The 14,610-nt window shown below is 48.1% G+C and overlaps 1 protein-coding gene and 1 pseudogene across 1 annotated transcript; one reads left to right on the top strand and one right to left on the bottom strand.

Annotated features, from left to right (window-relative positions):
• Positions 1–2,414: 2,414 nt before the first annotated feature.
• On the top strand, positions 2,415–8,682 carry LOC106731787 (trypsin inhibitor ClTI-1-like). The gene is made up of 4 exons (XM_025183043.3): positions 2,415–2,882; positions 4,627–4,682; positions 7,170–7,282; positions 8,435–8,682. Exons 1-4 carry the CDS (start codon positions 2,825–2,827, stop codon positions 8,478–8,480), a joined length of 273 nt encoding a protein of 90 aa, XP_025038828.3. The 5' UTR covers positions 2,415–2,824; the 3' UTR covers positions 8,481–8,682.
• Positions 8,683–9,616: 934 nt separating this feature from the next.
• Positions 9,617–10,172, bottom strand: LOC149524112 (E3 ubiquitin-protein ligase TRIM32-like; annotated as a pseudogene).
• Positions 10,173–14,610: the final 4,438 nt, after the last annotated feature.

Genomic DNA, 14,610 nt, shown 5'->3' with positions numbered 1-14,610 from the left:
GCGTGACGCGGCTACGGAAGGCGAAGAGGGAAAAAAAAGGCCTCAGCGCGAGCGGGGCTTCGCTCGGAGCCGGGCTGGGAGCCAAGCCGAACGGTCGGGCGCAGGGGGGGCGGTCCGCGGCCCACGTTCAGGTCTGCGCATGCGCCGCACACTTCTCCCCTCAGCTGGGGGTGGAGATGCTAGTCACCCCTCCCCACTGCCTGTACCCTGCACAACAGCCCCCCACACACACACCTCTACACCACACTGCCTGTAGCCTGCTCTACAGCCTGCCTGCCCTGGTACCCCCGCCCTGCCTGTACCCTGCACAACAGCCCCACGCGCACACACACCCCTACACCGCACTGCCTGTAGCCTGCTCTACAGCCTGCCTGCCCTGGTACCCCCGCCCTGCCTGTACCCTGCACAACAGCCCCACACACACACACCTCTACACCACACTGCCTGTAGCCTGCTCTACAGCCTGCCTGCCCTGGTACCCCCGCCCTGCCTGTACCCTGCACAACAGCCCCACGCGCACACACACCCCTACACCGCACTGCCTGTAGCCTGCTCTACAGCCTGCCTGCCCTGGTACCCCCGCCCTGCCTGTACCCTGCACAACAGCCCCACACACACACACCTCTACACCACACTGCCTGTAGCCTGCTCTACAGCCTGCCTGCCCTGGTACCCCCACACTGCCTGTACCCTGCACAACAGCCCCACGCGCACACACACCCCTACACCACACTGCCTGTAGCCTGCTCTACAGCCTGCCTGCCCTGGTACCCCCACACTGCCTGTACCCTGCTCGACAGCCCACCCGCCCTGGTGCCCTCACCCTTTCTGTACCCTGCACTACTGTCCCACATTCACACCCACACCAGTACTCTGTGCTGCCTGTATCTAGTACTACAGCCCCCCACTCACACTCACACCAGTACCGCCATGCTGCCAGTCGGGCGGCCTGTCCATATAGGGCGCCAAGTTAAATGGGAGGCCAAATGGTGGCACAAAATCATTGAGGGGTTTGGAGGTGGGGGTGCCGATTGCATGGTTCGCCGAGGGTGCCAGTTGCTGGCAGCTAGTCTAGGGCTGCCCCTGCTGCCAGTACCCTGTGCTACAGCTCCACGTGCACACCCACACCGGTACCCCTGTACTGCCTGTAGCGTGCTCTACAGCCTGCTCTCCTACCTCCACTCCTGTACCCCTGCACTCAGTGCCACTCCGACAGTGGGAGCTAAGGAGTCTCCACATGGGCTTCCTGAAAAGAAGCTCTTCCAAATTTTCACACTTTCAGAGAAGAGGAAGAAGCAGCTGATTCTGCTCCCTGCTCTCCCTGCCCCCACTTATGCAGAGGAGTGGAAGAAAAGCAGTTCTCAGGCTAGGATGTAAAATCCCATTTGTTTAGTTAAATGTTAAGGTTAGCGGATTAAATGGGGGGGAGGGCAGGGTGGGAAGCTGCTCCAGCTCCCACCAGTTAACCATAACCAGTAAGCCTTACCTAATTAAGGGTGAGGCTTACTGGTTAACCAGTTAGCCATTGACATCCCTATCTCAGACATCCCTCTCCCACAGAAGAAGGATGCAAGTGCTCTTAGGGTATGGAACGGACTGACCTGCCACTTCCCAAAAGAGATCTTCTCCTGCGGACTTCTAAGAAGACCACTTTGCTACTGGTGAGAGCTGTGGAGTATCTCTCTAGATCAGCGATGGGCAACCTAGGCTAGTGAGTGGACTGCATGAGTGGCCCTCCTTCATCTCAGTGGGCCGCAAGATTGTCAGAACCAAGACGGTCTCCCAAGACAGGGTCGTTTTGCTCACTGCGCTTGCCTGCCTAGAATTTGTGGGCCGTGCTGACTCAGCTACAGCAATGCTTTGACTGGACACAGAGGGAGCTCTTACAGGCACTGCTGTGTACAGTCGACACGCACCTCGCTTCACGTGCCCTTGTGTCACTTTAGTAAGGCAGGCAGGGGAAGAACGACACAAACGGAAGCCAGCAGAAGCTGGCAACCCTGCCTGTGGGCAACGGTAACAAAATGTCTCGAGGGCCACACATAGAACCCCGAAGGATCGCAGGTGACCCGCGGACCACCGGGTGAAGACCAGTGCCCTAGATAGAAGCTCTGTGTATATAGGTAGTTACCCACTGTGCCAAGGGGTCAGTTTTCAGAAGTCCTGAACCCCACACCTACACCTGCAATCAGTGAGAGTTACGGGGCTCAGTCTGTCTGAAAACCATTGATGCTTAGATTTTAAGGCCAGAAGGGACCAGTTTGATTATTAAATTCCTAATAGCCCAGGGAATTTTCCCCAATGATCCCTCCATTGAGCCTGTGTTCTAACCACAGCATGAGCAGAGTTGCTGTTGTGGTGGGGGGATTTTTCAGGGAGAGGGTATTTCTTAGGCAGGGTTAGTTGGATGGGTTACTTGGCTTGGAGGAGTACTGCTGGGAAAGGTGGCTGGAACGTGGGACAAGCAGGACAGGGTATCGACTGGTGGTGAATGGGAGTTTCCTCCTGGCCACCAGAGAATGATCAGACACATGGCTGAAGATGGAATTTATTTGGGGACAAGGAAATTGATGAGAAGGCTTCCTGTAAGGTGGGGCAGTGGAAGAGTTTTTGGGGGAATTGAGCAGTTTCTGAAGGGAGGTGGAGTTTCTGAAGAGTCAGGGAGAAGTGAAAGAGTTAAATACCAAGAATAAATAACGCTGGCACTTCCTGGCCTATATAATAGACACTTCTTTATGAAAAGAATTATTGTTACCTACTGCCCAGAAACAATATCAGAGCAAAGCGTTTGATCTACTGGTGTGGGGATTATGCCAAAAGCAAGATGAATTTCCAAGTTCGCATCACTGTGGTGTTCTTTTTTTGCTTTTCTGCTTTTGCAGGTAAGTCTCTTCACATTTTCTTCCCCGTTTCGCTGTATAGTGGGAGGGAGGGGAATATTTTTTTTTCGTTTGTTTAGAAACACTGGACCAAAACTTTCAAACCTGGATGTTGGAGTTAGCTACCCACATCCACAGCTGAGCACCCCAAACAAGAGTGACCTGCTATTTCAAGGGTGCAGAAGACTCACTTATCTTGATTTCCATGGGGTTACATCCTATGTTATCTGGAGGGTCAAGTCATGAGAGTCAAAGGGCTAATCCCTACCATTGTTGGTCTTTTCTTGGCCAAAAGTCTCATTGACTGCAAACTTCAGGATTTGACCCAATATTCTTTCATTTAACGGTGACCTTTCTATAAGGGGTGTGTTATCAGTGCTTGGAATTTTATTATGTTTTTGCCCTATCTTGCAGCTCTTACTTATTATTATTTGTTAAGGAGACTTTATTGTATTTGATACTGTAAATGTGTAGAGTGAAAGGCTGACTGTGTTGAAGTCTCAGGTAAATCTCCCATTGTCCTGAATGGGACCAGGATTTCACCCATAGAGACACTGACCATACGTCCTGGATTTTCCAGGACAGTCCTGATTTCAAGTATTCTGTCCTGTTGTCCCCATAACCCATTGAAATGTCATGGACATGCCAATATTTCAGCAACTATTTCAGCAGGGTCGGGGAGAGAAAGCCCCAAGGCTCCCCACAGGATCCGGCTTGCGGCTTGCCTGCACTGCTGCTCCTTCTCCCTGGACTGGGGGAATAGCAGCACAGAGATGTGCTTCCTGTAGGCTTTTCCCTCTGCTCCAGAATCAGGCCAATAGGAGCAGGAGGCGGTGCCTGGGGTACAGTGTTGGGAGCTGTGAGAAAGCAAGTGGGCTCCCTTTTCCTCATGTCCAGACCCTGCACCCCCATCCTGCTCACCACCTCCACCAAGACCCCGCATCCGCTCATTTACCATCTCTGCCGAAACAACGCACCCCCAGCCTGCTCACTCACCGTCCTGCCAACACCCCACACCTCCAGCCTGCTCTCTCAGCCCCCTGTGATTTAATTTTTATCCTTTTGTAAGACTTTTCATATAAATCACTTCACAAATCAGAAAAAAAAATCCTGTGTCAGATCATGTGTCCCTATTTTTGGTTGGGGAAATATGGTCACCTTGCCCACAGAGGGATCATGCTATTTCCAGGGGGGTGCCGCATGGAGTGCACAGGGACTGTACTTTACAGTGCTTCTATTTCTGCGGGAAGGGGGGAATAATTTGTGACACTGCTTTAGGAGGTGCAGCATATTCCACAGACCTGCTCTCCATCACCAGCGTGCATCACTGGCCAGTGTATGGAGCAAGGTGGGAAATTATGGCTTTGTTTGCTCCTTGCCCAGATTCTGTTGGGAGTGGGGGGAGGAGTCTTGCATACAGCCCTGGGTGCTCTTCCGGGTCCCAGAGCTGTGATCTAGGTAGCTCTGGCAGACAGTGCTTCAGGGAAGCATTCATGTTGCCTCTTATGATTCCATGTCGTTCTGCACACTCTTTTGCCCATTATTAAAGTCAGTGCTTGTTCCAAAATCCTCCAATCTAAATTAAAGCAAGGCACAAGAAAAACTTGTAGCAAGCATACTGAGAGAGGATGAGGAACACATGAGGATACAGATTAATTCTGCATATTTCACTACAATTTGATCATGAAAGCAGTTTTCACTTCTTTAAGCGTAGGTTTTGATTTCATAAGAACAAATTGTATTTCAGGGGAAGACACAAGAAGATATGAAGGAATAAATAGAACTGGACAATTGCCAAGATATGTAAGATGTTTCTTTGTTTACTCTGTTACATGTACGAAATAGAATTGAGTAAATACAGATAATAGTCATTTGAATTTTTAAACACATTTGCAGTGACGGTCTTGCACCTTTCTCCTTCTTTCCACAAAAGGTTTAAGAAACAAAATTGCGGGCAGGAATGACCGTGGAACAGATAATTTTAAGTATCAGAGTGGTAGCCGTGTTAGTTTGAATCTGCAAAAGCGGCGAGGAGTCCTGTGGCACCTTATAGACTAACTGAAGTGTTGGAGCATAAGCTTTCGTGGGCAAAGACCCACTTCGTCATGATGCATCTGACGAAGTGGGTCTTTGCCCATGAAAGCTTATGCTCCAACCCTTCAGTTAGTCTATAAGATAATTTTAAGTGACTCAGTCCAAAAAGTCTCAGAGGGGTCGCTGTGTTACTCTGTCTCTGCAAAACAACCAGAGAGAGTGTCCTGGGGCACCTTAAGGTCTAATAGATTTACTTGGACAAAAGTTTTTCAGAATAAAAAACACATCTGACGAAGTGTTGAGCTTTTTACCCATGAAAGCTGATACCCAAATAAATCTGTTAGTCTTTAAGGTACCACAGGACTCCCCGTTGTTTTGTAGGTCCAAAAAGCAAATTTTGAACTTTTAAACCCAAGTATTCAAACTTGATTCAAAATTTCACTCAGCCGATCAGGGACCAGAAACATATAATTTGATTCAGGTGTCTGGTCAAAATTACTCCACGCAGCTCAAATTTTGAATTTCAGATACTTCTAACAAATTTCTCATGAATAAGCTACAGGCTGGGAATTATTCCCAGAAATTATTAAGCAAGGAATTTTGAATAGCTTATAAATATGGAGAAATCACTATCCATTCACAGACAATGAAACAGGCAAAACTGAAAAAAACTATTTGTTACAAATTATTCACTCAGCTCTGTTGCTCACTGTCATAGGCCTAAGTTCAGCCCATTCCCTGTCTACTGTTTTCTGTATGTATTGTAATAGAGCACATGGGAGTGGAAAGTATATTTTTTCAGTACTCACACATAGCAGAGGAAATCTTGTATAGTGGTGACAGCAGGGGCCAGTGAGTGAGGAAGGTTACTATATTCCAGATTGCTATTTTTCTGCTGTTTCTACAACTGCCATCCATCGGCAGGACTGTGAGTCATTGCCATATGTTCTGTAATTCATAGATGAGATCTGACACAGGGGAATTACAAAATTTACCTTGTGTGAGAGAGAAATAGTTATGCATAATAGCAGCAAGTACCTTTGCGACTGGAAAAAGCCAACCTCGCATTAATGTATAGTGCTGTAACAGTGAATCAGGGGAGACATCGGTTTATGCAGCTCTAACTCTAGTTGCTTTGAAAGTGGAAGTGACATTTTTCAAATGTCTTGCACTGACAAAAGTCAAAGTGGTGTCCAGAGGGAAAAGTTTAGGAGATTCAGTTCCTGACCCTTGTGCACAAGATAGCTCTACTGCTTGGCTCACTCCCCTTTCCAGAAAAGGGAGACCAGAGAGAAAGCTTTTATCTGATTGTTACATAAATAACTATTGAATCTGGTACAGCTTTGGACAGGTAATTTAGTTTCCTTTGTGATCTAAATGGAAGTGGTGATGCAGAAAGCAAAGGAAACATTCTGTACCAAAGGGCTTAGCTATGCTTAACATCAACTGATATTTGCTTAAACTTAGAAAAAGATACTGATATTTTAAACTCCCTGGCTAATGACCAAGGACCACATCTGCTCATGCAGCATTTCCGTCTTAATCACTTCCACATTGCCCATCCCTTAAGGTGGAACTTCTGAGTTTTCTCCTATTTCGGTTAAGTGCTCTACTTAGCTCTTTCCCCCCAAAACGATCAAAAGGGAGAGTCTCAAAAACACAAGGGCACCTACTGCCCTTAACTTTTCAGTGGGAGTCTGGTACCTACCTACCAGTGAGGCTTTTGAAAATTTTCCCCATTTCTTTTACAACACTTGGATTGTTGCTATCCAAGGGGTGTATAAAATTATCTTATTGGAATGTATGCATCATATGTACATTTTATTTTCAAATAACTTTTAGCAGTAAAAATTACTTTTCCCTCTGTCACTCTCTGTGCTGTGTGAGCTAGTGACCACAACTGAGATTATGCTTTGAGTTACAGCCTCTGCTTCTCTCCTGGATTCAGTTGGAAATGTCTTGCGGGGTCCGTGTTTCCTTGTAAGCTGATCATTTGGGCTCCTGCCTGAGAGATTAATATGCACTCTCAGTGCCCATAGCCAGCAGCATGTGTTTCTATTACTGGTGCACATCTGCACATACCTATGTGCACACAATAAAATTTATTCCACACATGAATGGAAAAAATTAGAGGGAACGCTGCTTGGGGTGTGTATGTATCAGGGTCGAATGGAGCCTTGGATACACTCTGGATTTCTCTCTGAACTGCTAATCAATTAAATCCTGAGCGCATGATTTTTTGTTCTATTTTCCCAGCCTGTTTGTGTTCATTACATCCTCAAACCAATATGTGTGTTGTATTATCGCCCTGTCTGTGGGAGCGACAGGAGAACCTACCGGAACAAGTGTGAGCTTTGCAGTTACTCCAGGTGAGATTAATACCCGTGCTCTTTCTGCCGCCTCACTGAAGATGTGCTAGGCGGAGGAGGCCGATTGTTTTGTGTCGGTGACATAACAGGCAATGGAAGGGTGCAGTGCAAGCTTGCCTGATATTTTCCTTTGATGTAAAAAAAATCACGAGAGCTGACAGGAAAGATTTCAGTCTCTGGTTTGGACGGTCTCCTTCAGATTGGGTACATTGGGAATCTGCTCCAGAGCAGTCCCCAGAACAGGGGTTCTCAACCTTTTATTTTCTGCCCCCACCCCCAACATGTTAGAAAATCCCCATGGCCCAGCTGGGCCACAATTGTTTTTCTGCCTACAGAAGCCAGGAGGTAGCAAGCAGGGCAGTTGTCCCATGATCCCATGAAGCCAAGTGTCCCAGGCCTTAGTTTTCGGCCCAGGTGGCCGGGCACGGGGCCTCAGGCTGCAGTCTTGCGTGACTTTGGCTTTCTGCCCCAGGTCCTAGCAAATCTAATACCAGCCATGCTTGGCGGATGCCTGAAATCTGTTGTGGTCCTCCAGAGGGCCCCAGACCCCTGGTTGAGAACCACTGCCCCAAAACATGAAGAGAGATTTAAAAGATGGGGACTTTTCAGCTTAGAATAGAGGACACTAAGCGGGGATAGGATAGAGGTCTATAAAACCATGGCCGGTGTGGCAAAAGTGAATAAGGAAAAGTTATTTACTTGTTCCCATAATATAAGAACTAGGGGTCACCAAATTAAATTAATAGGTAGCAGGTTTAAAAGAAACAAAAGGAAGTTTTTCTTCATGCAGCACACAGTCAACCTGTGGAACTCCTTGCAGGAGGATGTTGTGAAGACCAGGAGTTTAACAGGGTTCAGAAAAGAACTAGATACATTCCTGGAGGTTCGGTCCATCAATGGCTATTAACCAGGATGGGTAGGTTTGGTGTCCTTAGCCTCTGTTTGTCAGAGGCTGGAAATGGATGACAGGGGAGGGATCACTTGATGATTGCCTGTTCTGTTCACTCTCTTTGGGCAATCTGGCATTGGCCACTGTCCGCACAGGATACTGGGCTAGGTGGAACTTTGGTCTGACCCAATATGACCGTTCTGATGTTCTAACATATCGCATACTTGTGACCCAGCTTGATTGTTTTGTGTTGTTCTCCCTAGGGAACACGACAAGGTTATAAAGATTGTAAAGGAAGGACCATGTTAAAGATTGAGGATACCATCATTCGTCTTATCTTATCTTGCATGGCCTGGAGTCCTGCAGGTTTAGTAGTACATAATCCTACCATGGGACTACGGTATGGAACAGATTATCTCTTGATGTCCCCACATTCCTACACCAATGTTAATATTGCGCTAATGCTACTATTTTAGCTTGCTAAAAAAATAAAAGGGTGGTTTAAATCACTAGTTTTATTTCACATCTCTGGATTAAAAGAATTGTTCGTTTAAGGACACAGCATGAATCCGCTGTTGGTTTGCTAAAAGGTTTTATTAATATAATACATTGTGCTTATTCTGTCGCTACTTTGTGGTCAGAGTTGTTTCATGTGCCAGGGCCACCAAATCCCTTGGGTTTTGTAAGCAGTCTTTTAAAGCGTGATATGAGACATTCCTTTTGGACAACCCCAAAAGAACCCCAAAAAGAAAAAGGATAGTACCCTACTCTGAGCAGACAGAATTCCAAAGGGTTTGGCTTTACTGCTGGTACTCTAACCCAGAAAGCGATTCCAGAGTTTGGAGGCATAACTGAGTCACAAAGAAAATGTATTAACAGCAAAGAACATACATCCTTTGAATTCTAGTAGTACTTAGCTTGTCTGTAGCCTGGTGGATTTGTGGAGAAAGTATGAATGGAGCTCACTCGGACTGCTCAAGAAAAGTCAGTTCATCTCATTCAATGAGATCATTAGGACTACACACAACAAAACCCCTCATCATGCACTTTGCTCAAACATTCTTCTTACGCTGTGCACCATTTCAAACTTCCAGTATAAGAGAGGAAGGATAGTTTGTGATTCAGGCAATGAACAGAGACCAAGATAGCTGGGTGCAATGTTTGGCTTTGCTGTAGTCACCCTGTCTGATTAGGGAGGTGTGTAAACTGGGCGGTTGGGGGGATTGTTACATGGCTGTAACACAGAGAGAAATAGCACAGCCTTTGCATGGAGCCTTGCAGAATGTCTCTTGCAGTTCTGCTGCCTTGCTCCATAACTTCTGACTCACAAATAGTCCTTATTGTTCATCTTAAACTGCAAGCTACTGGAGGCAGGCGCTGTCTTTCCCTGTGTTTAGAAAGCACATTGTACATTTTTGGAACCGCCACAATATAAGTTACCATTGTTAGTAGTTTGTGTTAGACTGTACCTGATTGACTGCAATGTGCTCTGGTCTGTGAAAGCCATCTATCACATCCGTCTTCAGGATGGCATTCATTCTCCACTCCACCCCAATAATGCGAACCTTCCCCCCATCTGTCCACTGTGTCACTGCAATATCATTGGCCTTCAGGACTGTCATCCTGTATAAATGATCTCAGTCTATTTCGGGAGACTTCAGCTGGTGGATCATCTTTCCATCTTTAGAAGACCTCAGTGGTGTTGGATCCATCAGTCACACACAACCAGGCATGCTGCATGCATGCCACATTCCCCGGGCCACTTCTGAGCTCGTGTTCGTAGGAATACCCATTCTTATAGCACCCCCCTGGGCCAAAGAGCTGGATCTGTTTGTTTCCACTATCTTTCACAGCCAGATCCCCATCCAGAGTTGTGGTCACGCTGGTTGGCCAGCTGAATTTGCCAGACTCTGTCCCAAATCCTCCCAATTCCTTGACCGGATTGTTGTAAAATATCTTTTGGATTCCAGAGCACTTCCGATCTTTATTAAACTCAAACATAGCTTCCTAGAAGAAAGAAGGGAGGGAGCCTTTACCACTCGCTTTCCAGGAGTCCCACGCTAGGTAAAGCACAGTGTTTCTTTTTGCAGGTTTAAATCATACGTGGTCAAAGCAGCTCCTAGGGGTACATACTAAATTAAATTAATTTTTTTTTAAATTAATGGAGATTGCCTATATACTAGAACTGGAAGGGACCTTGAAAGGTTAATACAAAATACAAAATAGCTTTATTTGTTGATGGTCTTTTTTTATATATAATTCTGTGCATGTGTGAAGGGATGTGCACCCCACATTGCACTGGAAGGGGTTAATGTAGCTAGAAGGTCAATCAACTCCACATGCTGCACCTGGAGCGAGAGTCTTGGAGCAGGGAGTTGATTGTGAGCAGGCTCAGCTGTGCAGGGACCTATAAAGCCAGGAAGTTGGCACCAGACAGGCTGGTCAAGGCTGCAGGAAGTTCTGGGAACAGGAGTGAGTTGGTTTGGAGCTGGTCCTCCAAGGGGAGATGAAGGTGGATAGGGAGCAGTCCGGGGAAGAAGTAGTGAGGGCTGAGGGGCTGAACCCAGAACTGCTGAGCTGTAAGTATTTGGACTGGAACCTTAAGTAGAGGATGGGGAGGATTCCCATCCTGGCCCTGGGGAGTGGCAGCATCAGGACAGCACAGAAAAAGGCTGCTTGGGTTTGTTTGTATAGACGGACCTTTCCGTAGCCCTGGAAGAGGAAATGTGGCTGGTCACCCAGCTGGTGGGCCAAGTCATGAAGAGGATGCTGGAGTCCTTGGCGTGAGGTGGGTGTTCCTGGGGAGAAAACAGCTGAGAGGCACTGCCAAGCACAGCGAACCCCCAGGATGGCCAGCAGGAGGTGCCACTGTGGTGAGTGGATCTGTGATACTGTGAATGCAATGGTCTTGGAATTAGCATATGTATAAGTGACCTAAATCTGGTCTTTCTGTTGATGGGTATATAAACTTCAGCCTGACCCTAAGGCATGGAGCAGCCAATGCACATACATCCTGATTTGTGATGTCATGTTACCACATCCTTGGGCCCCTCCTGCTAGACTCACACAATTACATGATGCAAACTGATGTCCTCCGTGTAGCATCTGATAAAGGAGGAAATAGCATGTTAAACCTATCTGTTACCAAGGATTCACTGCATCATTTGGTTTGGGGACATGTCCTAAGTTGGCTGGCCCTCTAAAGAGAGATGGGGCTCAGAGACCGCTAACTCTTCTCCCCAGGCTGGGGAAAATGTAGGTAATTTGACCCAATCAGGCCTTGGTGGGGAGATATGGAGAGAGTTTAGGAAGTGGGTACCCATAGGAGGTACTGGAATAACCTAGAACGTTCCCTGCCCTCGGTTTGAGGGGGGACTAGAAAAGTCAGTTTGTGGTCTGGCCACCCTGGGAGGGAAAGGGGTGAGCTGGAGTTCCCACTCCAGGCTGTGGAAGTTGGTTGGAACCCCTCCCTTAGACAAAGTGGCGGGCAGGACCTTTACAATCAAGGCTTCATGTTGTGAGGTAATTGTTTTGAAAAACCCTCGCAATCAGTTTAGACTGAGCTGGATCAGGGACATTCAACGGGCCCACTGCGGGAGGGAGTGGCTCAGAGGGGTGGACTTATCAGAAGGGCAGTGTCCTTTGGCAGGTGACAGAGGTGAAAGTAAGCGGGTGTGTCCTGGTGCACAGCTCTGGCAAGAGCTGGCTGAGCTGCAGCAAAGCCTGAAGGGAGCTATTTATAGAGCTGGCAGGGCCCTGGGTTTTGATAGGACAGTACCTGTAAGACATTGTAAGTTACTTTCACCGCTGGTAGGTGGTCTCTTTATTTTAGATGGAAATGCCTGGTGGCAGAATCCTGGCTTTTTAACAGATCTGTAAAGAGCATTGGGTACTCACAGTGCTATCCAAGGTTCAGATCCAGCAAGATCCAGGGTTGAGGGTGGAATTTTCCACCGTGAGTCCCATCTCCCCTTGTGCTTTTGACAAGCAACTTTATTTTCTTTTGAAAACCTCCTCTCTGCGCCACAAGACCCATAGAGCCGAATTGGACCTGCTCAGGGGCTTAACGGTGCATGTTCGTTCCACGGAAACTAAGCCTGAATATCTCGTGTGGTGCAAAATCACGGAGACTCTTGCATCTTTTCTACCACCTGGACACAGCTGTGAATTGGCTTTGAAAACATTCCTTCAAAACTGTGCGGGACTGGCGTGTTCAAACCTGAGCCCATCTTCCCAGAGCCCGTTGAGTGTGCATATCTTCCCCAAAGAGGGCACGTTTGGAATGTAATTGTGCTCAGCATCTGAGCAACAGGAATTTAGCTGGTCATGGAGCTTACGATCAGAAGGGGCCACCAGATAAAACTATCCTGTATAGCACATGCCAATCAGGGCATAGCTACGCTGTAATTAAAACCCAGCAGCTAGCTCATCCCAGCTGTTGCAGGCTCCTGGGGCTAAGGGACTGTTGAATTGTGTAATAGATGTTTGAACTCTGGAGGAAGTCTGGACTCTAGGACCCTGTAAGATTAGAAAGTCCCAGAGCTAAGGCTGTAACCTGAGCCTGAAAGGTCCAGCTCGGTGCCAGCCTTGAGTATCTAATTGCTGTGTAGACTGCCTAAAGGCCACCCACACACCAAGCCAACTGCCTGAAGTAGATCGAAGGATTACAGCCCAGCAGAGGCAAACCTACAGTCTGCTACAGGCGGGACCGAGAGGCCTTCCTCCCAAGGCAGTGCCAATGGCAGGGCGCTGTTCACAAACTTATCTTGGTTATGTATTGATTAGCTGATCAACCAGTCTTGCTAGTGACAGCAGTATGGGAGAACTAGCGGAATGGTCTGTTGCTGTTTTTGGCTGCTAATTCTACATGCTTATTATTATACATCAGAGCTCCAGAGATGGCTCAGGGCTGCATCGTGCTAGGTGCCTTACTGATGTGCGAATACTTAATCTTCAGGGAAGAAACAGCCCTTGATGGGCCATGAGCAGCTAGAACACAGGCCGGTCAGGCTTGTGCGCTACGTCCTCCCTCTTGCTCATCATCCCCATAGCAGAACAGTTCCTGATTCTGGAGCTAGCCTCCCCTCCTTCCAGAGCCAGGGGCAAAGGATCTCAATAGAAAGCTCAAACCAGGAGAGAGATGCTGTATTCACCAGATGCAATCTGCTCTGACCTATGAGCCCTCCGTGGTCGGTTACCATGGTATTATACCTGAGAGACGGATTTGTCTCTGATGTTGCTCCACCCTAGCACACCTGAGCTGCTCAGCTCAGATCTTTTTGTTTCACCCACTTCAGCTCCGGTTTACTGCAAAGGAATCTTTACAGTGTTGCCAATGGATGGGCCTCTGGAAACGGAGGCAGAATTCACTGCCTCCAAACTCCATATTGATACACTCGGAGGGGGCCTTCCTGTCCCATCAGTGCCCAATATGAGGTGAAATGTGTGTAAGCAGCTCCTTTTATCTCAGCATCCCTGAGTTGCACCCACTGTGAGGTGAAAGGGTTGTGCATGGTCAGTTGACACACCAAGCACCGAGACACTTCTCATGTGCCAAAGAGAAGGAGCAGATGTGAGGGGGACCTCACACAGGTGTGGGTCTAGCCCTCCACTTGCTTGTGGGTGCTGTCTGTGGCAGAGCCATGGATTTGAAAACCCCACCCTCAGTCAGTGTCTCTCTCTCTCACACACTCACACACACAGAGAAAACCTCACCCTAAGTCAGTCACACACACACTTTTTTTCTGGGTGAGGATCACAATCCAAGTTTTGTTGGGCACCCTTGTTAGCAAGGAGGAGCCCACTCAGAAGTCTCACACAGGCACATGTGGAAGAAGAGAGTGGAATCTCTAGCCCCCAGCTATCTGCCTAATGCATCCATGACAGCAAAAATGGACCAAGGGCAGCCACATTGGTTTGGAAGCCTTTATCCTTCAAGTGCAGTCCTTGCTGACTGTACTGTTTCCTGGTCACTCATCACTGTGCAACCCACACACCTGCTAGGTGTGGGGCACTGTCCCAGTCGGTGGCACTGAGACCCCTTCCAGAGAGAATAACAAGTTTGCTCTACAGCCGTAGCTGAGAGCCAGCTGGCTTTTAGCTACCCCATGAGCTTGCGACAGGGCAAAGGGGAGCAAAGGGGGCAGTTGCCCCAGGACTGGTGATTCAAAGGGGCCAGGGGCTGTGGCCATGATCACTGCCAAAGAAGCAGTAGTGGGGCTGAACTCCTGGGCCTTATGAAGTGCTGCTGGATGTTGTGCCACACCCTTCAGGCAAGGCAAAGGGCTGGGGGAGGCTACACTGTACTCCGGGCAGTGCTGAGGGATGGCTGTCCTTGGTCCCGCCCCTTCTGGGAACACAAAGTGCTCCCCCACCTTGCCCAAGGGCCCATGGAGGCTGTCAGTTGTGCTGGCTCATACACTAAACTCCAGAGGCCGCG

This window comes from Pelodiscus sinensis, chromosome 6 (genome assembly GCF_052426305.1).
Source record: "Pelodiscus sinensis isolate ZL-2025 chromosome 6, ASM5242630v1, whole genome shotgun sequence".
Taxonomy (NCBI): Eukaryota; Metazoa; Chordata; order Testudines; family Trionychidae; genus Pelodiscus; species Pelodiscus sinensis.
The sequence above is the reverse complement of the archived record's forward strand: the minus strand, read 5'-3'. Positions and strand labels throughout refer to the sequence as shown.